At 48.8% G+C, this 23,155-nt stretch overlaps 3 protein-coding genes across 8 annotated transcripts in view; 1 reads left to right on the plus strand and 2 right to left on the minus strand.

The window, feature by feature from the left end:
- The window catches only part of LOC128751664 (thyroid hormone receptor alpha), a 36,459-nt gene extending 26,859 nt beyond the window's left edge, over window positions 1-9,600 (plus strand). For 4 of the 6 annotated variants that reach the window (XM_053852864.1, XM_053852865.1, XM_053852866.1 and 1 more), the window contains 7 exons: window positions 1,219-1,280; window positions 1,688-1,809; window positions 2,547-2,694; window positions 2,766-2,971; window positions 3,378-3,524; window positions 5,594-5,852; window positions 7,351-9,600. In XM_053852864.1, the coding sequence (XP_053708839.1) occupies window positions 1,219-1,280; window positions 1,688-1,809; window positions 2,547-2,694; window positions 2,766-2,971; window positions 3,378-3,524; window positions 5,594-5,852; window positions 7,351-7,601 (1,195 nt within the window). In that variant the 3' untranslated portion in view covers window positions 7,602-9,600. The remainder of the gene's footprint in view (window positions 1-1,218; window positions 1,281-1,687; window positions 1,810-2,546; window positions 2,695-2,765; window positions 2,972-3,377; window positions 3,525-5,593; window positions 5,853-7,350) is intronic. The other 2 variants (XM_053852867.1, XM_053852869.1) reach the window with 1 other exon arrangement.
- A 7,858-nt stretch (window positions 9,601-17,458) lies between these two features.
- Window positions 17,459-20,298, minus strand: LOC128751665 (dual specificity protein phosphatase 3-like). The gene is made up of 3 exons (XM_053852870.1): window positions 20,022-20,298; window positions 18,893-19,125; window positions 17,459-18,776 (listed from the first exon to the last, which is right to left on the minus strand). Exons 1-3 carry the CDS (start codon window positions 20,186-20,188, stop codon window positions 18,568-18,570), a joined length of 609 nt encoding a protein of 202 aa, XP_053708845.1. The 5' UTR covers window positions 20,189-20,298; the 3' UTR covers window positions 17,459-18,567.
- A 997-nt stretch (window positions 20,299-21,295) lies between these two features.
- prl (prolactin) lies at window positions 21,296-22,710 on the minus strand. The gene is made up of 5 exons (XM_053850696.1): window positions 22,662-22,710; window positions 22,091-22,221; window positions 21,924-22,031; window positions 21,583-21,765; window positions 21,296-21,484 (listed from the first exon to the last, which is right to left on the minus strand). Exons 1-5 carry the CDS (start codon window positions 22,708-22,710, stop codon window positions 21,296-21,298), a joined length of 660 nt encoding a protein of 219 aa, XP_053706671.1.
- Between the last annotated feature and the right edge of the window lie 445 nt (window positions 22,711-23,155).

The following is a 23,155-nucleotide window of genomic DNA, read 5'->3' on the forward strand; positions in this document are numbered from 1 at the left end:
TCAGGAGTCCTGTTGTCATTCATGCTGTGTCGCAGCCCGAGGCCATGCTGCATTGTGACCCGAGGTGAGCTCAGAGGTCACAGCTGCTGATCCACACCTCAACCTATTCACTGCTCCGTCATTCACCTCCCTAACAAGGCATCAATCTCTCATTTCCGTCTCCAAGGTTGTTATGTTTTTGTCTGCTGTAATAACCGCGCCACGCGTGTGCTTACACACGAGGTGGTCACGTGACCCTGTTGTGGCCCCCATGTTTGGGCCACATGGAGTTGATGGATTTAGTCATGCTAATGTTGCGTAAACATGAGTCTGGCTCTCAATTTGGGTTTATTTCAAATATGTCATGTTTTACCATTTATTTATTTATTATTATTATTATTATTTATTTAATCTCTATCTCTCTCTTCATAACTTTGTTGTGTGCCATTGTAATGAATGTGTTGCATGATGGTGGATTTAATTTATGAATAAATTGCTGGTCATTTAAAAATAAATATAAAAATAAAAACAATATTTACCATTTCAAAACTACACCGACTTGTTGATCATCACTGAGGTTCTAATTTTAGCCGCCAGATTCGTGTTCACAAACGTTCGCGGGCAATAACCTCTCACCGGAGAGGTCACATGATCAGCCAAGAGGCCCTAGACTGAGTCGCCTGCAGCTCTGATTCTGACTCCCCCGAGAGGATCTCTGTGTCTCGGCTCAGTGGCATCATCTTCGCGCGACACGTGGACAGGTGAAACCTGCACACATGAAACATAAGGAGGATTCACTGATCCATGAGTCACAGTACGACCCCCACATTTCAATACCTTGAGAAGTAGAATGAAGAGATGATGAGAGAAGAGTGCTGGAGAAAAGGAAGGAGTGAAAGAAGGAGTGAGGAGCAGAGGATGTGAAGCGGTGAGGAGGATAGGAAGGGAAGGACTGTGTCAGGGAGATGAGACAGGAGGAAGGGAGTGAAGAGAGGAAGGAGGGGTGAGACTCCTGACTCCTCTGAGGACGTGGAGAAGATGCTGCTCATGAGGTTTTGGTCCCTCCCGCTGCTCCTCATCATCACTAATCCTTCCTTCTCGTCTACCGCGAGGCCTGAAGATGCGCCAACCTCCCGGGAGAACAAAACCCTCGCTGGCGTCCCGCCGCTGGTTCTGATGAGCTGTCGGGTCCTGAGCTCCAGACCCGTCTGACGCGGCGTGTCTTGTGTGTCCCCACAGGTGGCCCGACGTGCCCAAGAGGAAGAGGAAGAACAGCCAGTCCTCAGTGAAGAGCATGTCGGGTGAGAACTCATCTCCTCCCTTTCTCCCGCCGCTGCGGAGATAATCCCCTCGCCGTCCTCACCTGCCCGACACCACTGGTGTGTCGGGCTTCAGGATGAGCTTGAATGAATATTCTGAAGAAGACAGGCTCAGATGTCGAATCATTTCGTGACATAATATCCATATTTATCTACAGTCTATATGTCTTTTTTAAATAAACACTTTGAATAGTGAAACTTATTGGAACCAGGAAGTGACTCCACCTGGACTGAAATTTGGGGCCCATACACAAGTTTGACCAGGGCCCGACTCATCCTCATCTCCCGCCTGAATCATCCTCATCTTCATCATCACCATCATCCTCACCATCTGCCTCCTCTCTCCCTCCATCCTCTTCATCCTCTCCTCTTCCTCTCCTCTCCTCTAGCTCTTAGTGTCTCTGTTGCAGGCTACATCCCCAGCTACCTGGAGAAGGACGAGCCGTGTGTGGTGTGTGGAGACAAGGCCACCGGCTACCACTACCGCTGCATCACCTGCGAGGGCTGCAAGGTGAGCCGTCTGCCAGTGACCTTTCACCCCACTGACGGAACTCTCCACTTTGCTACGATTTTTGTGTTGTTTTTACTGTCTTTATTTTTTCATTCACCATTTTATTTCAGGATTTTTTTTCACTCTTTTTTTCATTTTCTCTAGCTCTTTGCCTTTTTTCCTCTTTTTTCAAATGGAACTGTTTTGCAATTACATTTTATGAATAATTTCATTAGTTTTTCTGTTTTTTGTCACTTGAGTAACTTTTTTACCTGTTAACTGTCTGGTCTTATTATTTTTATTATTTCTCTCTCACTCTCTCTCTTTATATATCAAATTTTTAAATAAGATTTTGAGTGCAGCATTTTTTTAAATATTTTGTTTTTTTTCTTTTCAATGATCTTTTCCTGTTCTTCTATTATTATTGTATAGTTTTAAATTACATTTCAATTTGATCACATTTTCTCTTAATTCTTTGGCTTGTTTTTTGTTTGTCTCATTTTATTTCAGTTATTTTCAGAAATCTCGATGGCAGTTTTTCAATCTTTCTTCCTTTTGCCGTCTTTCTTCCTAAACTTCCCTCACTCCTGCTCCAACCTCGCGTCACTGCACTCCTCCACCCAACAGGAGCTCTGTCCCCGAGTCATGTGACCCAGCCGCTAAAACGCTTGACTATTACACGGCAAGCAGCGGAACATTGGCTCACGTGATGGAGTCACGGTCCGCCTGGTGATCATTGGACTCTGATCTCTCTGCAGGGTTTCTTCCGCAGAACCATCCAGAAGAACCTCCACCCGTCCTACTCCTGCAAGTATGAAGGCTGCTGCATCATCGACAAGATCACGCGCAACCAGTGCCAGCTGTGCCGCTTCAAGAAGTGCATCTCAGTGGGCATGGCCATGGACCGTGAGTCAGCCCTTCGCTCTACACCCCTCCGCCCTGATCAATGATCACTGAACTCCAGTGTCCTCCCCCAGTGGTGCTGGACGACTCCAAGCGCGTGGCCAAGCGTCGCCTCATCGAGGAGAACCGAGAGAAGAGGAAGCGCGAGGAGATGGTGCGCACGCTGCAGCTGCGGCCCGAGCCCACCACCTCCGAGTGGGAGCTGATCCGCTCGGTGACGGAGGCGCACCGCCACACCAACGCCCAGGGCTCCAGCTGGAAGCAGAAACGCAAGTTCCTGGTGAGAAACCCGCAGCCTCCCCACGCACAGGTCACATGACCAGAGAGTTCGGCCTCTGTTCCCCTCAGACTGAAAGAGATGCTCAGAGAAGTTGCCTGCGTGTCTTGGTCCTGACTCGTCCCACTCTGGTGGCCGACACCAACAGTTGCACACATGGCTGAAGTTTGTGGGCCCTGCCTCATGGAGATGCACGTGCGGCGGTTAGGTGTGCGGATGACTGTTGCCTGGCAACCGGGCCGCGCAGCTCTCCGAGGTCTTGAAGAAGTCAGAATGTGAAGCTGGTGGTGAATGTGAATGAAGGAGCGAGGCACCCAGTGAAAATGTCGACTTTTTAATGACCTCAATACAAGTGGAAGATTTAGCGCTCCCTACCTGAGAGTCGATCTAAAAGCTGCTCTCGTTCCAGCCGGACGACATCGGCCAGAGCCCGCTGGTCCCGGCCACCGAGGGCGACAAAGTGGACCTGGAGGTCTTCAGCGAATTCACCAAGATCATGACCCCAGCCATCACTCGCGTGGTGGACTTCGCCAAGAAGCTGCCCATGTTCTCCGAGGTAGGTGGGCATGCAGCTCGCTGCAAGCGAAGACAAAAGAGGACGGCCTGTGCTGCTCCGGCCCGCGGGCTAAACGGGTCAACTGTATTATATTAGTGTGGATAAAAGAAGAGTCTAATCTTAGCTGCTCGCTGCCGAGGCAGAACAATGGCGTCTTTATGCCGCTGACAGCGCTCCAAGTGAACTCCATGAACGGGCCTCAGTGTCCGATCCAGGTCTGTGATCTGAGCGCGCCGTGATTGGACGAGGACGCTTCAGTTCCACTCGGGTAATCGTGCGGGCGGCGTGGAGCGCAGCGCGTGACTGGGACGCTTTACTGGGACTTTGCATCCGAGGTGGGCCGGGTCCAAAAACGCTCTCTTTAAATCTTCATTGCGGGATTCATCGTGATCAACAGTCACATTCTTCCCATTAGCCAACATTCATTATTCATTTTCAGGAGCCCGGGGGGCTGGAGATGCCAGGAAGCAGAGCAGGCTCCACGGTGAAATGACACCGAAACATGTTTCTGTTGAGACAACTGAACCAGTGCGGTGGAGCTCAGCTTGTCGGGCACTTTTTTCTGCAATGATGTTGTGACAATTATTATTATTATTATTATTATTTTAAGAAATAAGTCTAAAATGTGTCTGTTAGTGTCGACTTGATACATGACATGATACAATGACATAAATTGTATTTATTGTGAGAAAAAAGAACAAATGTTCAAAATTTTGATTGAAGAAAATTATATTTTTGTCATAATATTCCAAAAGATAAAAAAGTTATGATATTTTATGATATTCGATAATAGGTCGCTGTAAAATAAAATAATTAAATATCAGAAGAATTGTTGCTAAGTTCATATCATTTATTTATTTAGTTATTGATGATTTAGAGCACAGAGATGAGCACAGATGAAATAAATCTTTAATAAAGGTTGAAACAAGTAAGTCAATCAATTAAATGCCATTTGTAATCTATGTACATTCAAGAATATTTGAACTCATTTTTAAGCAGCACTTAGACAGTGGTGGCAATAAAATATAAATTAAAATATAGGGGAAAGAATATGAATAAATGTTAATAATAAATGAAGTGAAACTGAAATGTGTTTTTGTTTTCTTTGTTCAGTGAGTCACATCAACGAATCTAGTCATTAAGAAAATGGAGAAAATATGTAATTAATTTTTTTATTCAAATAAAATGTGATAAAATTCATCTTTCGCCTCTTAGATTTTGAACGATAAAATGTATGAAATACATTGCTTTTTATGAAAATATTATTCAATATTATAAATATTACATTAAAAAATCAAAATCATTTATTAAATTACTTATTTAGAAATACATTTTTTTTATAAGTTTATTGTTTAAAAGGATGGGAAAAATATTAAAATGAGTTTCCTAAAGATCTTTTTAGAGCCTCAAATATAAAAAAGTATATTAAATTGATATAAATAAAAATGAAAAATTCAATAAGCTATGAAGACTGTGAACGCAAAACCTAGTTGAAAAAAAATAAAATATACAAGCGTTATTTTTAAAAAAATAAACACTGGAGTATTGGACCTGTTTTTTTTCTCCATGTGGCTCATGTTTTCATCTCTGTGTCGGCTCCACTCAGACACACCAGGGGTCAAACAAAGAAAGCGCTTTGATTATTTTTAGTCGCACCAACAGTTCACCCTCTCACACTGCTTTATTGATGCTGCGGAAAATTATGTCATCGCGGTTCTTTTGAAAGATTCAAGTGGATAATTCATTTGGGATGAAGATGGAGATGCCTTTGAGCTACTGAGAGCTCCAGAGTGCAGATTCTCCTCTCCTCTCGTCTCGAACCTTCATTGATTTAACGGTCCTGCTGCAGAGGACATGGAGAACAATGTTCCTTTCTTAATCCTCCAAGTGTTTTCACTGAGGGACGGAGAAGAAGGAGGTGGGGAAGAGTGTGGAGAGGACGGAGCTGGGGGAGTCAGAGGTGCAGCTCATGTGGCATTAGGGAGCTTCCAGATGAAGGTGTGACTCGAGGATGAGTGTGTAGGAGGCTCAGGGATTTGGTTCTAACTCCTCACCAAATGTCTTCTCAGCTGCCCTGTGAAGACCAGATCATCCTGCTGAAAGGCTGCTGCATGGAGATCATGTCCCTGAGAGCCGCCGTCCGCTACGACCCCGACAGCGAGACGCTGACGCTCAATGGCGAAATGGCCGTGAAGCGGGAGCAGCTCAAGAACGGAGGCCTCGGTGTGGTGTCGGACGCCATCTTTGATTTGGGCAAGAGCTTGGCGCAGTTCAACCTGGACGACTCGGAGGTGGCGCTGATGCAGGCCGTCCTGCTCATGAGCTCAGGTGAGGAACCGCAACACGAGTCCAGCTCGGACCAAACTGCTTGACAATGATACAGAACCAGAGCAGCATGCGCGAGCAGGAGTGAGACTTCTGCTCGTGGATTAGCCTCAGGTGGAGACCTCTAACTTCATTGGAGAGTAGTGAAGGAGTCTATCGAGTGAATAGGCTCCAAGTTAAGACCGGGTCACAGTGACTGGGTTAACTGGTTTGAAGTGCTCCGTCTGAAATCACCAGTGTCCTGCTGTCAGGAGCTGTTAGCTTCTGGCTTGACTCTGGAATGAAGTTGACTCTGACGGACAGCTGAGCGCAGCATCATGGCGGCTCGCGAGCGGATGATTCACTGAACCGTGCCGGTGTCGTGTGAGCAGAGTTTAGTGTCATCACATCTGTCCAGCAGCTTTGAATAAAATACGAGCCAAAACACGGTGAAATATTCAGCAAGGCTTGAATGTTTCAGCGGGAGGAGACTCGGCTGCAGCTGAGCGACGCTGCGCTCGTCCTTCAGGAACGTTCTCTTGTGGCTACTGTCACCGCGGGCGAGTTCTCGCACGCAAGCCTCTGTTGTCACCCGCTGGGATTACGGCTTGGTTTAGTGGAAATAAATGAAGATAAAGTCGTTGTGGTTTCAGTCGACAGCCGAGTCAGCGCGACGGCAGTGAGCTATTGCTCAATTGTCCGCCTGACCTTCGCCTAAGCGACGGATCCTTTCCGCCAGAGGACCATCTTGAGGGTGAAATTTCTTACTGCGCATCCACTCTTATCCGAGTTCCAGTCGTCATTTCCTGGAAAATTCCCAGCTCCACCCACTGATGATGTCATATAACATTGGATTTCCCAGTCGGAAGCTGGGAGAATTCTCACCACCCTGAGTTTGTGATCCAAGATGGCTTCCCCGAACGTAAACAGGACGTAGAAGTTTAGCATCCTGTGTGTTTTCAAGTTGCTTATGATGGTACTGGAATGCAGCATTACACCTTATTCTTATCATAAATACCGGGATCACTGCAGTATTTTGAACACAGAACAACTGTGCCGAGGGTCATCCTTGAGATGGAGTCTGCTGAAGGCTGAGGTCAGCAGTCGTAGCTCCGCCCTGAATTCCCAAAACGCTGGCCAGTATTGGGCTCTGCCAGAGTCATTTACCACACTGCACTTCAAATGTGTTTAAAAAAAAACCCACACTTTTCACGTCACCTTTGGCGCTGGGCCAGAGACATGGCAGACTGACACCGGCGGTGATGAGCGGTAGCCACAGCTGCCTGTGGGCCGACCGACTTATCTCACTTGGACTTGGATAAAATCATTTGCTGGATTGGCAATGCCCTGGTTGGAGCTGCAAGTTTTCAGTGAAAGGCCAAAGTTGAGCTGCTGATCTCATCTGTTAATGACTCTCCCGGCAGAAGGTCAGGTGGAGAGATTAGATGCTGGATTAGCAGAGCCACCGTCGGCAGAGGCTTCAAGTACAACGCCACTCTGACTCTCCCTCTCGCCCCCGCAGATCGCTCCGGCCTGACCAGCGTGGAGAAGATCGAGCAGTGTCAGGAGGCCTACCTGCTGGCGTTCGAACACTACATCAACTACCGCAAGCACAACATTCCCCACTTCTGGCCCAAGCTGCTCATGAAGGTGACCGACCTGCGGATGATCGGCGCCTGCCACGCCAGCCGCTTCCTCCACATGAAGGTGGAGTGTCCCAACGAACTCTTCCCTCCTCTTTTCCTGGAGGTCTTCGAGGACCAGGAAGTCTGACCTTCCTCCCACCCTGGACCTTCTATGGGAGGAAGGAAAAACTGGATATTTTTCTTTTTGATTTTTGGGAAACCCCAATTTGCCACCAGCACCCACACTTCTCATGCGCAGGTTGAACCTTAAATATCTAATATATAAATAACGTAATATATATTTCTGTATATATCTGAATCACAAACCGCCCGGCCAACAGTCTCTGCAACCACCGTCGACCTCACAAGTGTACTTTTCTCATGTCCCCCATGTGGGGTCTGCAAAAACCAGCTGTTCCCAGTTCCTGTGGTGGGAACCCACGTGAAATGAGGGTCACTAACCGACATATCAGGAGTAAACTGCACCCTGAGTCTACTTTTCTGGGAACTTCCTGCCTATAAGGCCTCCAGTCGGCTGCTCGATGGCCCGGACCCTTGGAAGACCATCCCAAAAGACATTGGCCATCTTGGAAGCCGCCTCACGTAAACACACCCATCACCAGTGACCTCATCACATGTCACTGTGAAGTCAGGATCGCTATGACCTCATCGCCAGACACCCATGAAGCGGCTCATGTTCACGCTCACGACCAAATCTGCCATTCAAACACGACAGAAACAGCTTGGTTTCCTTTGTAGCAATAAAGCCATTTAGGAACAAACAGGAAGGCGTTTAGACGACGAAGACGTCAGTTGGCGTTGGAGGCCCGTGTAAATAATGCGACAGAGATTAAAGATGTTTCACAAGGTGTTGCACAACTCCATTAAGCTAGGCTACGCTAACACAACCTTGGTTGTATCAACTCGTGTGTTAGGCGCCGGAAAGCAGGAAGTACGCTTCAGAACTCCCAAAACATAAGCTGTAATGATCTCATCGGATAAACGTCATTGTGACAAAAATCCTATAGTACTATTAAAATTTGAAAATACTTCAGTTGATCCCAGAAAACGCTTCTCGTTTTTTAAACCAGAATCGCGACGGCTAGGCTCTAATTGATGATGTCATCCAACCGTCACCAGCAGACGTTAAAAATGCTCCACATTCCATGACATGTTTTGGCTCGTTGTCCTGAATTGAAAACACAGGTGTCACTTAAGCGACGTTAGAGTCTCCGACACACTAACCACTGCTACACTGTCTGCATCCTCTGCACCGCAACCCTCGGACCGGACCTCACCTCTTGTCGCGGTGTGGGCGGGAGGGCCGTTACCTCTGCAGGCGTCTCCGTCACCTGTACCTCCTCCCACTAAATGGACGGATTCTACCTCACCGCTCGTTTCAGTACCCACTCCTCACGGCACCAGTAGCCAGCATGGACCTGCTGAGTCAGCAAACGGGCCGTGGATCAACAGCAAATGTGGCAGGGGGGTTCTTTTTTGTTCAGTCTGGGACCAACTCTTTTTTTTTTTCAATCTGGGAACCAGAAAAGACCCTGAGGTGACCTTTGCTGACCTCAAGGAGGCAGTTGTGAGACTCCAACATCAGTGCGGTGGGACCCCGGTTCCCGCGGTGGGTCTTTGAGAACCAAGCCGCCTGTGAATCGGCAGTGCTGGCCAGCGGACGGGCTTTCGGGAGACAACCCTGACTGGCGATGCTGGGACTGGCCCGGCCAAAATAAACACATCGCCACGCTGCGACTGGATCCAACTTCAAAGCGGGATCGGATGCCAAACTAACCAACAGTCCAAGGTTTCCCGTCACAACTGCCCTCCCTCAGAAACATGCACCATGAATTCATCACTGCTGCATTAGCGCCACCTCAACCAATCCCAAAATGCCATCCATGACAAATCAGGTTTTTCTTTTGTGTTGCACTAAAACCACAATGTCTGTATCCCTCGGTAGCTCTTCCTTTCTTCCCTCCAGCGTCGCTCCTTTTCCTGCTTCCTTCCTTCCTTCCTTTCCTGAGCTATTTCAATAATAATCTTCAGATGATTGAGTCGCCATGACAGCACACACACACACACACACACACACACACACACACACACACACACACACACACACACACACCATGAGTGATGAATGCATTAGTTAAAAACAGGGGGCTGGTCTCACAAAGTCGATGGTTCAATTCCGTCCGTCCAGTTTCAGAGCGTAAACTGCAGTATCTTAGGCTAACAACCGCGACTCACGTTCTCCTTTCTCCCGCACGTCCGTGTTGGTTCTGGGACCCAAGGGGAGTCGTGTTTTAGCTGGCTCCCACTCAGCTTTCCTCCCAGCACTTCTGAATCCCAGTTATCCACAATTGTGGCTACGGTTAGGTTCAGTCACCGACTCTGTTCGGTTTGTTGGATCACAAAGCTCTTCATGCACTTAAATACAATCAGTTGTATTTTGATATGCAGCCACATGCTTTTATTTTGCGACAGTGCTCACTTCCTGGAACATGGAGCTGTGCTCCAGCCGTGCAGGTCTTGCATGTCCACTTCAAAGGCACTTTTCTCCACACACACCCCACTACTCCTCCTCCGGGTCGGTCCGATGTGGTGCGGGAGACTCACCAGTTTACAATCTATGCAACGCAGCTTCAAAACAACCCAAGTACAACACGTTTGGCATCTGGACCAGACTCTTTCAGCGTGTGAATCCGTCTCCTTCTGGATTCCATGTACCGTCTTTGTGAAACCACCCAGGTGACTTGGCCTTTCTTACTAATCTACGTTGCAGGGTACTTAAGTAGAGCTGTAAGCGCTGATCACACATGGACACACACAGACACACACTCACTCACACAGCAATAGGATGATCCAGGAGTCCGGTCTCATGCCGGTCCGGTGCGACCGCACCTCCTCTGCTCACCATCACTGTGAATGAAAGCCGCGGTGCCACTGGCTCAACAGGGAACCACGCGCTTAATGATGATGCGTCATTGTGCCTCACAGAGGTTAGAGATGGAAGAAATATAACACTATTATGAAGTATATATATATATTTATGTCTAATATAGAGACAGAGAAATCTATCTATGTTCTACAAGAGATATATGTGGCCGGAGAGCGAACTGGGGCTGCTGCAGCCAACTCAAGTCGAACTGCAAACCAGGGTCACAGACACCTGCCTCAACCTTACAGCTAGCTGTTGATGCTATATGTGCAGTATAAGCTAGGCCCCCGTCATCCTCCGCTCAGTGGGTTTTAGCGCAGGGTAGCAAACACTTCATTAGATACGTCTGGTCTCCGCTCTTCACAGCTGGGCTTATGAAGCTTTGTCCCTTGGCTTAGCTTCCTCTGCAAGGCAAGCTAGAGCGCCATTTTGATGGATGACCTGACACTATCCAACAGAATTCAACAGCAAACCAGTGTCTCACCGAGGTTTGCTGACCACATCCTTGGTCTGACCGCTAACTCAAAGTGACAGTTCGGTACTGCATCCCATGTTCATGCTTTGGTCCCACACCGTTCCCTCGTGCTGCGCTGCCCTAGTTAGCATTACATAACACGAAGATGTTTATTTCGGTCTCTTAATATTCCCATAGTGCAGTGCAGGATGGGCGAAGGCAGAAGTGGCGAACCCCACTGCGAGTCCGATTTGAGTTGGCAATACAGCTGCAGCGCCTCCGAGCCAGGTGGTCACAGGGGGAAATCCCGAGCCAAAACTTCGACTCCCCGTCCTATGAATAGAAATCACCAGCACCACAGAGCACACTGCCTTCAGCCATGATCAGGTGCACCAGCAAAGCAGCAGGTCAGACAGATAGACAGTGACCACTCCTTACCGGAGAAGCCATTCTGATGCACACGGCGGCTTGTTCGGAGGGCGCACAGGTCCAGCGGCTCTGTCGAGCGCAACTTCAGAGATGCTGAGGAAGCTATCGCTTTAGAAAAATTGGGGCGTTCCAACATTTCACAGTGCCGTTGAGCAAGGCATGAATGCTGGATAGTCTGAGCAAGGGTCTCTGCAGCCTTAGCCATGAGATAGTGGCACCAATTCAGTCCCAGGAATCCGAGCTAACCCTCTTTCGACCCTGTCCTGGGTTCGCGGGCGGAATATCTCGGCGTCACTCAACGCCCCCAAAAAACTCCACTCAACGGCAGAGCACTTTCCTTGACAGTTGATCCCGAGTGTCATTTCATAGCTAACTGGACTTGTGTCTCCGAACAGGCCACATGTGGTACACTACTCCGCAACTATTGTAAATATACTGTACCTTTGACTCATGTTCCCGTCTGACACCACGGTCACACCTCGCAGCAGGGCCTCTGAAGAAATGCCTCAAAAGTCGTTGCCGTCTCTCGAAATCGTCGAGCCGGCTGCAAACTATTCCCCTGTTTTCGTTGCACACAGTGACCGCCGAATGGTTCTCTCTCTTTGTGTTTCTCCGGACTTGTTCTCGAGGTTACGTTTTGCGTTTACACTAAACTAAACTGTGAACTTGTTGTGAAACGGCACCCACCAGATGGCACTAGAATCACACATCTCTTTTGACGACAACTTTTATTGCGTATCCAGGGAAAGCATCTGTAAGTTACCATCCAGTCACTCGCCCCTGGTTTACCTTCAACCCCAGTCTTGTACTTCCCGTGTTCTTGATGCCCACTGACTCCGCCCCTGCACACAGAAACCCTCACTGACTGTCCTTGTCTTTGGTGGAGAAAGTCGACAATCCCTGCAGGAATATATCCACCAGTGGAATGTAATATAATTGTACCATTTAAGGCTCACTTTTTGATGTTGTTGATGTTGCTTATGTGCACCAAGTGTTCATTCTTCTGCTACTCCTGGGGTGGATGGAGGCGGGGTCAAACCCCCCTCATCATGTGACAGACTGCTACTGAAGAGGTCTTTGGTTTTTTGGTTTGTAACGCGCAAGTGTGTCGACGTGGTGAGCAGCCGGGTCACTCTGAGCGACGACATAGCAACAGTAGTGTTTTTTAATGATTCTTACGTGGTAACTGAATGTCTGTATCAGTGTTGATGCTTTACTGTGAGAAAATGCCTGTATATGCACTTTCAGACCATCGTGGGTGCAGTGGTGTGCTGACACAAGGGTCAGGATTCACTTTCAGCTCAGCCCGGTAATGAGATTCATTAGGAGGACTCGTCCTCTGCCAAGTTCATGCTAGCACAGGCTAACCTTCCCCAAACCCGCCGGCTTGATCTCTCCGCCCTCGGCCCAATTATCCCCACCAACAATCGTGTATTGTGGGCGACTGTGTGAGAGTATGGGACCGTGATCTATCGTGACCGCACGCTACTGTAGCTCGATATGGCTCACCCCTGCGTGAGGTCACCGTTAGCGCTTTAGCATTAGCATTTTGACACATAAGTGACTCTGGTTCTGGTGAAGCTAAACCCAACGTTGATATGGTTTCTGATGGCAACACTATGTTCTCCTGCTGGTTGGTCCAGCTTAGTGCCCGGGGAACCACTTCTAGCTGGTCAAATTCTGCTCTGTGGAAAGTGGAACTCATGGTCTGAGTAAAAGTACTCGAGTACAGGCCGTATTACCTGGCTGTGGAACATCAAAGTACATCACTCTGGGTTGTACTTTGATGATCTGCCACCAAACAAACCTTTAAAAAGTCTTCAAAGTAAGGGAGTTATGGGCTTGTAGTGGAGGGAAAGTACAGCACTACAGGACTGTATGTAGTCTAGCACAGAGGTTCTTAACTGTTTTGATCTCAGGGCCCACATTTCCCAGATCAAGTACAAGCAGTAGAACTGATTCATGACTCTTGATTTCATTTGTGATCAACAACCATATTTGATCTACTCACATGTAAACAAACCAAAACTTGTGAAATGATATGGAAATCATGTGATCATCACAAAGATATTTGTCATAGAAAATTCCAACCAGCAGCAGAACCAGGTGCAAGTCATGTTCATCAAATTTACTAAAGAAAAAATGAAAAAAAAAAAAAACTTGATGCAAACTGTTGAGAAAATTGGAAAAACTAAATAAAATAGTGTATAAAATAAATATAATAAAAAACATGTCTAAATGTCATAAAATAAAATATATATTTTAAGTAAAGTAAGTATTTTAAGTAAATTTAAGTATTGTGACACAATCTGCTTCAACAGGTGCTTTCATGAACAGTTTTTACTGTTGGGGTGTCATCACTTTCTTTATCATTTTTTTTTCTCTGAGATCTCCTTCATAGTTTTGAACTCTCACAGATTTGCAGCTGTCAAGTCAATTCAATGACTCACTATTGCCACCATACGTGGCTCATGTATTAGAACTGAGCGTCTGGCAGCCCCAAGGTGGAAAACAAAACACGTTTAGCGGCCCTGTAGGGGGCGCTCACGGCCCGACCATGATTAAGAATCACTGGTCTGGACTCCCAGGGCAACACAGTCTGGACTCCCAGGTTCTGAAGCTCCCGACCAGCCTCAGCATGTCCATCAACCGATCTCTTCTAATGAGCACAACTGAGGCCCCGGGCCCCTTCTGGTCTCCTGGCTGAACTGAAAGTGAAAGTACCCAGAAACCTGTATCCTGTAGTTGCTTGAGCTGTATTGCTTGCTCTCTTACTCCTAATCTGTATTTCTCAACGATGAAAAAAAGGGGCCTCTCAGGTCCTGGCGCTCGTCCACTCCCATCTGTAACAGACCATTTTGTGATATAGATCCACCTTATCATTGTCGTGAGAATGTTATTAACGTTCTCAACATGCAGTGGAGAAAAAGAAAATAGAAACCAAATAAGAGATTAAAACTGTTCATACCTCACGGCGACGCTTTGTGCCAGATTAAAGAGAGCGCGGTGGCCAAGTGAGCAAGCAGAAACATTTCAGTTAATCCGGCACAAACCGCGCCCGCTCTGTTCAGGTTGTACAGAAACATCATGGTGACTTCATCTGACACCTGCACTTACTTTGTGAAGCAACGATAGCATGAACTATGAAGCCATTCTTTGAGCTGATGGGTTACTGACGACAGAAACCAAGAGAAGACGGCCGCCATTTTGAGGGGTGTGGTGACCATTCGGAGAGAAGCCACTCGAGCGTCCTCAAAGATCTGAGGCCCAAAACTCCTGTTTAAATATGCAACTGCTCGCTGCCACTCGGGGAGCGTGCGCTTCAACAAAAGGCCGGCGGATTGTGCCTTAATCTGGACCCCAAAGTCTGAGATGAAAGATGTCCTCTCTTGGTTTGGTCTTTGGTGCAGACAGATCCCCTGTTTGTGAGCACAGTTATGAATGTAAAGCCCCGGCGGCGAGCGGGGGGCTGGTTGCAGATCGGCGGCGGTCGTGGCTTCTTGTCTTGTTTTCATGTGACGAATTAGTCATGGCACAATCAAGGAATGGCATCTTGGCTGAAAGCTGTTTGTGTTTTTGTGGCTCTGTGACATTCATTTTCAGCATAATAAAATGATTTGATATCAGAGCGACGTCTGTGTCTGACGGTGGGGGTGCTGGGGGGGAACAAGTGGCAGATCATGAATCATGTCTTTCTCTTCCATCAGGTTTCTGCTGAAGTTTTCCCAAGAAGGTCTTCCTGACCCCCTCAAGCCTGAGTGGGATCCAGGACTCTGCACATCGCAGGGTTTCCTGACAGCCAGGTGCTGTCACAGCGCTCCGTCCGCTCGAGTGAAAGTAACCGGCACTGACAAGTGATCTGTGTCCTCCTCCATCAGCAGCGAGCAGCCAGCTGGCTGTGCGTGCTCAGGAGCGCTGAGAAGGACCGTAACCCTGCTGGAATTTGGAACCCTCGTGCTTTAAAGGTGATGCTGCGGAGGGTGGGTTTGTTGCACGCGTTGCTTCCGTGCTGAGGCAGGAACGTCATCAAGTCTGTTTGGTACTTTTTGGGGGGTCAAGCTGGAAGTGTGTGAGCTGAACCCCACCTCTCCTGAGTAAACACCTGAAACATGTTGAAACAGGAGGAAAACATCAGTAAGGCCAGGGAGAGGTGAGGAGGACGTGCTGGGTGTTCTGCCCCCTCAGGTTCACTGAACACACCTGTGTCTAAGCCGCTCTCCACTCCCCGTTAGCTCTGTGGTGCAGACAGTCTTTGGTGTCGCGGCTCCGACAAGGATGCCTCCCTCCCTCCATGGGTCTGTGGTGAAAGTGTGTGGTCAAGTTAGAGGCAGTTGCGCATGTGAGCAGCTTCTTGGCTGTGAGTGTGTACACACCACAGCAGCGCTGCTTTGACTGAGGGACAGATCAGCGCATCAACACACTGGAGCTCTACAGCAGAGTGGAGAGAAAGAATGGCAGCCAATCCATGGGATCATCTCCTCACCTTGGTTGCTCCTTCTCATTGTCATGGTTTCATGGCATCATATCGCCCACCTCTATCTCCGGACACATGAGGTGAAGCCGGATCATTTTCCCACGGCACATCTGACACTCTCTCACAGTACACGAGTGTAAAAACGCTCATCTCGAGAGGTGAAAATTGTGTCTTCAAAGGTCGGGTGCAGGTGGGGAGACTTGATAGCAGGGGGATCAGCGAGGCTCTCGGTTCAGTTCAGACTCATCACTCTGATTTCCTCCCCCTCACGGTCACCTCGGTGACGTCTCACACCAGCTCCCAGTGGCTCCACAGTTTCAGTCGGTGTGAAGTTATTCTATTTAAAGAGACACAAACAGATGATGCTGTAGAGAAGGCTATTTATAGAGCACAGCTGGAGGCGGTGTTCTCTGCGCGGAGAGGAAAGATCCGTAATGGATGTCCCCGTCTGTCCATCACACACACACACACACACACACACACGCGCGCTGGTCGGGGTTTCAGGCATGGAGCCGGAGGCTCGTGGACTCTGATGGATGCAGTCTGACACTGTCTGAGTCATCAAGGTCGGACCACCAAATGTTCTAAGGTCAGCGGCTCTGTAGCATTGGAGGCGGAGCTGCAACCAGGGATTGCTAATCTGTTAGCCATTAGCGTCTGGCAGAGGTTCACTGACTGGATCTGAGTCACGCTTCCGAGTGAAAAACCTAGTGAGCACCCGAGGAAGTGGTGGGTTTGAATCCCAGTGAGGGCCTCCACAGCCTTGGCTCCTCAAGCTCACGTGACTCCTGGACTCTCAGATGGTGGGCCATGGACTCGCCAGGTGTCTCACGAGGTTTTCGTCCTGAACTGAGCCGCATGAGTCCCTCAGTCCAGATGTGTGACACTGAAGTCACCTCAGTCGGGCCGAAAGAGTCACTTACGCTCTCGTGGTTTAATTCATTCATTTGTCCCCCCCCCCCCCCTTATCCTCCTCATGGGGTCGCGGGGTGCTGGTATGCAGCCCAGCTACCTGGGCTGGGAGGTGGACTGGTCTCCAGTCACTGCCTACGACACCTGCAGACAGTTTGGAGACATAACTTAACCTTGGTGTTTTTGGACTGTGGGAGGAAACCAGAGTGTCAAGTGTCGACAGACGCAGCGGCCGCCATTGACCCTGGAGCCAGGCTTTGAGCCCCCGAAGAGACTGAATCAGTCACGTTCCCACTTTTAGCTTTTGAAACTCTGGTGGATTCAACGTGTTCTCAGACTCGGAAACCTCAAGGCAGCCTCTGAATGACGGAAGAGTCCGCGTGTGAAATGTACACGCTGAAGAGTCGCTCATGTGACTCCTGTAAAAACCCTCCCCCGCCCCTCCCTGCGCTTATTCATGCAGACGACTGTTACGTAACAGCGTTAGCCGCGTCTCTGAACAGACGCCCTCGTGTCAACCGCACGAGTCACGGCAGGACTGTTTATGTCCCTCTGTTCAGCGCTGATCGGCCTAAACATTATGACCACTGACGCTTCAGCTCCGGGCTGCGCATGAGGTCCGTCCTCTTGTCTTCAAGGTCAGACTTCATTTCGAGGACCTCACCAGTGTTTATAAACTAACAGGCAAAAACTGACATGTTAATTTTATCCCCATATAAATCAGTTTTATATATGAATCATTTTTAAAGCTAGTTAAAGAGTATTTTTTTAGGTTTATTCTTACTGTTAGTAGCGCTGGTAACCCCTCACTTTCGCTCTGTCTCTGGCTCATAATCTGACATCCCATCATAATACATCTTTTAAAGATCCGAATCATTTTAAAGCGTCTTTCCGCCTCTTTTTTATTTTTTTTTAACTTTCTTTTATCGAGTAGGTGCAGCCGGCTGACTGCTGCCCTCTAGTGACAGTGAAGTGTGCTACACCGATGTCCTGGAATAACAGCCAAGTGAACATTTTTCAATAGTTTATTTCTGAACGTAGGAAAGTGAGCGACAACAATCAGCCGTGTCAGCAGATAAAGTGCACTTCATGTTCACGTGTAGAAGCAACGATCACCTGGAATACTGTCATCTGGACGACTCACAGAAGCGCACAAACACAACAGCACACACGGACGCTTCAGCACTTTGGTTCAGTGATGAAAAACACACGCGACTTTGTCACATTCTGGCAGTGTTTTAAATACACACGCGTTTAACATCTAGGTCTCGAGATATTCTCGGACTGGTGTGGGAAAATTGTGCCGCGTTCCACTCGTGTCAGGACAGACGACTGTGATGTTTGCGATCTAGATCAATGTGAGATTGTCGGGGCAGCAATCTGAGTGAAGAGGCCAAGACCTCTCTCAGAAGCCTCCTCCGTCTGGGGAGGTGTTTCCTGAGAGCCTCCTCATTTTAACCTCAGATTAGTGCAGGTTTTCCTGGCAGTTTTTTCCCTCAGTTATAATTTTGTCGTCATCAGAGGTCTGTAGGTGGCACTCAGAATCACGTTTGCTTGGATCACAGAGCGGAGAGTGCCATCTCGGGGGCCAATTATTGTGCGCAGGTTCGTTGTGATTTGTTGAAATTCAGTTCTGTGAGTGAATTCTAAAACATGGTGATAATCTGGGCCTCACTATCTCATTGTGCCCTCCCTGTCTCATGGTTTCCGACTGCGGCTGGATGGACTCAGATGAGTGACCGTCACAAAACAACACCCAACAGAGATGGAGTGGATCAGCGACGTGCACACGTCAGCGAGGACCCGAACGGCACGAGGCAAAAGTGCGAGACGTGATCTCCTCAGTGACTCGGACCAGCACCACGTGGGAACGCTGTGGAGGGCGAGGAGGGTCGGCTTCACTTGGTCCAGAACTTGCCCTCGGCAGCCAGGCGCTGGTTGAGCCGACAGAGCTGCCGCAGGAAGCCGTCGTTGGGCCCGATCTCTCGCTTCTGACGCACCATGGCGAGCGCCGTGTGCACGTCCATGTGCTGGCGGAGCATCAGGTAGGCGATGACCAGCGTGGGCGAGCGGCTGTAGCCCTCGCGGCAGTGGACGTAGACTTTACCTGGGGACACAGTCGGAGCTGTTATCAGACGTAAAGAACACTAGCGACACAGTCTTCATGGCTTCAGCTCGCCTCAGTGTGGCGCTGCCTCTGACCTCTGTCTGGGGGCGCCTCACCTTTCCCGTGTTTGGAGGCCAGTGCTTTCTCGATGAAGTCGGCCGCCTCCTCGAAATACACGCTGATGTCGTAGTGGTCGGTGTCGCTGGCCGGGACGCCGTGGTAGGTGATCCCCGAGCCGGTGTAGAACTCGCCGTCGGTGTTGACGTGCATGAAGGAGGTGCCCTCGGCGGCGTTCAGGACGTGGGTGACGCCCAGACGCTTGAGCCGCATCACGTTTGTGGCCACGAACCTGAGGATCGGTGAGTCACATGGTCACCCGCCACTTCCTCTGGGCTTTCTTTTGGATCCGCTGCTCTGAATCTGCCTCCACGTCTCATGACTCCGCTTCACACTGAGCTTTTTTTGAGCTCCTGAGCTAAAAATAGCTGCTGACGCTGCCGGGGCTGAAGTCTGGCAGCTTCCATGATCGCAGGGAAGCTTCACCGAATTCTCTGCTCGGAGAAGGTGGAGTCTTCTCCGACTGATGCTAAAAATAGATCGAGCATCATTTCTCTTTGTTGGTTCTGTCAGGAAACAAGCTGCAGTTTTTAATGTTGTCACATTCATGTCGCACTTCTGGAAAGAATCCCAGATAATCAAATAGATTTGGCAGTTTAAAATGTGATTTATGCAGAAATAAAGAGGAAGGATCCTCCACAATAAAACAAAGGATTCATTTTATTTCCTGTTGAGAAAAATGCATAATTGTTTATTGTAATTATTCATATTTACGTCTACCTATATTATTTTAATTTAAATAATACAGTTGATGATACACCCAAAATACTTTTTTTTATTTTCTAAGGAGAAATGTTTTTTTGTTTTTTTGTTTTTTAAATAAAACATTAGATAAGGCTTCCCAAAAAAATATGGGAGAAAAACACTCGTAAAAGTAAAAAAAAAAACAAAGTCTAAAATGGCCGATGTGTTTGACATTTGGCGAAATAAATATATAATTTCAGTGTGAAGAAACATTTTGGCTTTGAAGGTGGACTCAGTCATAAATAGCTTCCACAAATCCAGATGACACTGAGGATGAAACGTTGGCGGACTCATTTTTGTCATTGTTGTGGTCGTCATAACGAATCGTTTTAAAGCTTCGTTCGCGTCTGTTGAGACAAACATGTCGTCGATGTCAACACTCACGCGTTGCCCACGTAGATTCTGGGGTGCACTTCGTGGAAGTGTCGCGTGGGCCAGCTGTAGAACCCGCTGTCGTCCGTCAACAAGTCGTTGAGCTGCTGGAGCGTCACCTCGAAACTGGACCCGTCCGGAACCGCCGCTGCCACCTGCTGCGAGGGTTTGGTCTTCATGTCCGGGTCCACAGTTCTGAGCCGAGAGCGACTGAGTGCGGCCGACGGGAGTCGTGTGCCAGGCGGCCGCGAGGACGACGACGCTCCGCTCTCCTCCCGGCTGCAGTGACTCCACCTACATCCAGGGGGCGACAGAACGCGCTAAATGCACCCCTGCCTGTTGCCATGATGTCGAACCCTGCCTCTTCTGGTTCCTTCTTACAGGGATGTCGTGGCCCGCAGTGGTCAGTAGCGAGTTTCTGAGCTGTGCATTCAGTTGGCTGGCTGCATAAAGAGGATCTCACATGCTTCTCTAACTGTCCTGTCTTCTACGTTTCAGATGTTGATGTCCCCCCTCCCTCACAGTTATGAGCGTGTTTTGAGTCGAGAGCCTCCTTTGTTCTTAGCCACCCATTCTGTGGTCCACCAAAGCAGATGCTCCGTCCATGTCAATGTCAGAGTAAACCACGTACAAAGCACGAGGACGAGGTTTCCCCCAGGATTTTGCATTGAGCATCCCCTATGCCCACGATTTTTCTATTAGAAACAGGACAAAAACGGCCAGAATCAGTGCTGTGTTTTCCGGTTTGTTTCAATGTTTCCACTTCGCTATAATATGTTTGAAAAAACATATTTGTTTTAGCGACTGAAGTCTGCCCTCCACCAATCACAGCAATCCCGAATCATAGGGGCGGAGCTTATGTGCATTTTCCAGTGTAAATATTTCAAGTGATCGTGGTGCCAACAGACATGTACTGCTGCGTCAAAAGACTTGGTTCGGTTCGCTCTCCAGTAGCTACATTCATGTACAGTAAAGCCTGTATGTGGCTAGGCTAGGTAGCTCAGCTGGTCCGAGGTTCCGTTTAGCGTCGCTAATTTTGCCTTGGTTTGGACAGAGATTGGTTACTGAGCTGTTAGCTTCATTGTGGTTGTGTTCATTGTTTGGTCCGTAATGTGGTGAGTTTGTGGGCTGGTGAGTGCAGGAGCGTCTCTCCAGTGACTTAACAACAAGGTCTCTGCAGTGGTTTATTCTTCTAAAGACTCTAAAGTGCAACTGCAGCGTAGAAGGGAAACAATAATGAAGATTCACAAGTTTCAGAGATGAACGTCGCCCCCCGGCGTGGCCTCCTAACACAGCTGAGGCTGCGACGTCGCCATTCGGCAGCGAAGGACTTTTAGGAAGCTGTCGATCTTGTGAGAGTCACGGCGGAAGCAGGACAACAGGAAGTGGAAGTTGGTGAGCTTGGACAGTCGGTCCTGACCGAGGCTGCGGCCTCCTCTGTAGGGCAGCGGGGCCAACGTGACCACAGGGTCCAGCTGGAGAGAGGAAAGACAGGACAGGTGAGCTTTGCTCACCAAAGACAGCTACTTTTGTGGCTCTAAATTCCTTGTTTGAGCTCAGGAGATCCCCTCACCTTGCTGGACAGGGCATCCAGTCCCTCTTCCAGCGTCCTGGCGTGGTCCTGCAGCTCCTGCATGGTGCTGATCATGCTGCTCTGGGCCGGGTGAGGAAGCGAGCGGACTGTCGAGGACAAGACCGTCAGCGGCTCCATCCAGGCCTGAAGCAGAGCCCGGGCCAGAGACAACAGGCCTGACTCCTGTGGGGGACGGACGCAGGTGAGTGTTGGAGCAGGCCACAATTGTTCCTCTCAGATGTGCGTGTACAACACGTCGCCTGTTTCACCACTAGAGGGAGCGAGAGGCCCCACCCATCTCTGCAACTGCCATTGAGCTTGTCAGATATTCAATGACGTACTGAGACTTGCAGGGCTTGCTCCTTGTCAATAGGGGTCGGTAGAGAGGAGGTGTGACACATGGGGGGTCGAGACATCAGCATCCGGCTCAGCGGGGGGAAGTGCGAGTCCTGGGGAAGGAAGAGGAATCATGAACGTGTTTCGAGGGTCGAAGGTGTCTCACACTCACCAGGTCATGGGTCAGAACGGTGCTGAGGGAGTGCAGTTGGTCCGAGTGCTGAGATGCCCGGTCCAGTAGGTCACTGACAGGAACACAGGTGACCACCCGCACCAGGTGCAGCACTGGACAGAGGAGAGAAGCCACACGTCATCTGAGGAACAGCCAGCTGTTGGCGCCCTCTGCTGGCCCGAGGTCAGCCGTGAGGTCGAAGTTCCCCGCAGACATTTAGAGGTTCAAAAAAAAAGCTGACTGAAATCAGAACATCAGCATTTTGGCTGGAAGGTTTCTGTGGAGCAAACGTGTTTGTTAAGCTTGTCTTGATGGTTCAAAGGCCTGATCACTGCAAACTTTTCTGCATCTGATCTGAACTCACCGACCCAGTGATGACAAGTGCAACTTTTACTATTACAACTTTTGAAGTTGGGTTTTCGGAATGTGCGATAAAATGCTTTGATTTAGAAATGTTCAATACTAAAGTTCATGAACTGCACTCAACAAAAGCTTCCCGTGCTGCTGCCTTCAGTTGGTCGATGTCTCCGACCACGAGTCTATAACACGAGTCTGTCGCTGCCAAACTCACCAACGCAGAGGTAGCTGGCTCCTCTTCCAGTCATTCTCTTCTTCTCCATCCTGTCTCCTTTCACTCGCCGTCGCCTCTGTTTTATATCCATCTCAGGATGATTTGGTTATTCAACAGTCGGACGCGACAACGACAATTCGGTGGGGAAGCTGTTTGTCCCAGCTGGTAATGAGAAACATGAGTGGAGACTTGAATAAAGGCTGCAGCAGGAGATGTGCGAGGAAACGTTCAGGTGGGTGGATTCAACAGTGTATGAAGACTCTGCTGTCAGGTTGTTTACCTCGCCATAATTTCAGGCCTAGCTAACTCTGAGTTGGTGAACCCTGAGGAACGGGAAACCCGTTGAGGTGAAGGTCAAGGAAGAATCCAAGTAACGTCTGTTGCTATGGCATGAGCTCTAAAGAAGGTTTATTTCACAGTTTTTTTTTATTTAATATACTTTTTTCAGAGCCTTCCATATTATTGATGTATTTTTTTTGCAGTTTTTACCACTT

Source organism: Synchiropus splendidus, chromosome 19 (genome assembly GCF_027744825.2).
Source record: "Synchiropus splendidus isolate RoL2022-P1 chromosome 19, RoL_Sspl_1.0, whole genome shotgun sequence".
NCBI lineage: Eukaryota > Metazoa > Chordata > Actinopteri > Syngnathiformes > Callionymidae > Synchiropus > Synchiropus splendidus.

Bases quoted from the DNA above. Each gene is read 5' to 3' on its own strand.
- LOC128751665 (XM_053852870.1), bottom strand. From the start codon at position 20,188: ATGAAGACCAAACCCTCGCAGCAGGTGGCAGCGGCGGTTCCGGACGGG. The intron at 19,126-20,021 runs GTGAGTGTTGAC...ACCGATCCTCAG, and splicing joins AGAATCTACGTGGGCAACGC to GTTCGTGGCCACAAACGTGA. The intron at 18,777-18,892 runs GTGAGGCGCCCC...CTGTGTCCCCAG, and splicing joins GGCCTCCAAACACGGGAAAG to GTAAAGTCTACGTCCACTGC.
- prl (XM_053850696.1), bottom strand. From the start codon at position 22,710: ATGGAGAAGAAGAGAATGACTGGAAGAGGAGCCAGCTACCTCTGCGTT. The intron at 22,222-22,661 runs GTGAGTTTGGCA...GATGACGTGTGG, and splicing joins AGCCAGCTACCTCTGCGTTG to CTTCTCTCCTCTGTCCAGTG. The intron at 21,766-21,923 runs GTACGTCATTGA...CGTCCCCCACAG, and splicing joins AGCAAGCCCTGCAAGTCTCA to GAGTCAGGCCTGTTGTCTCT.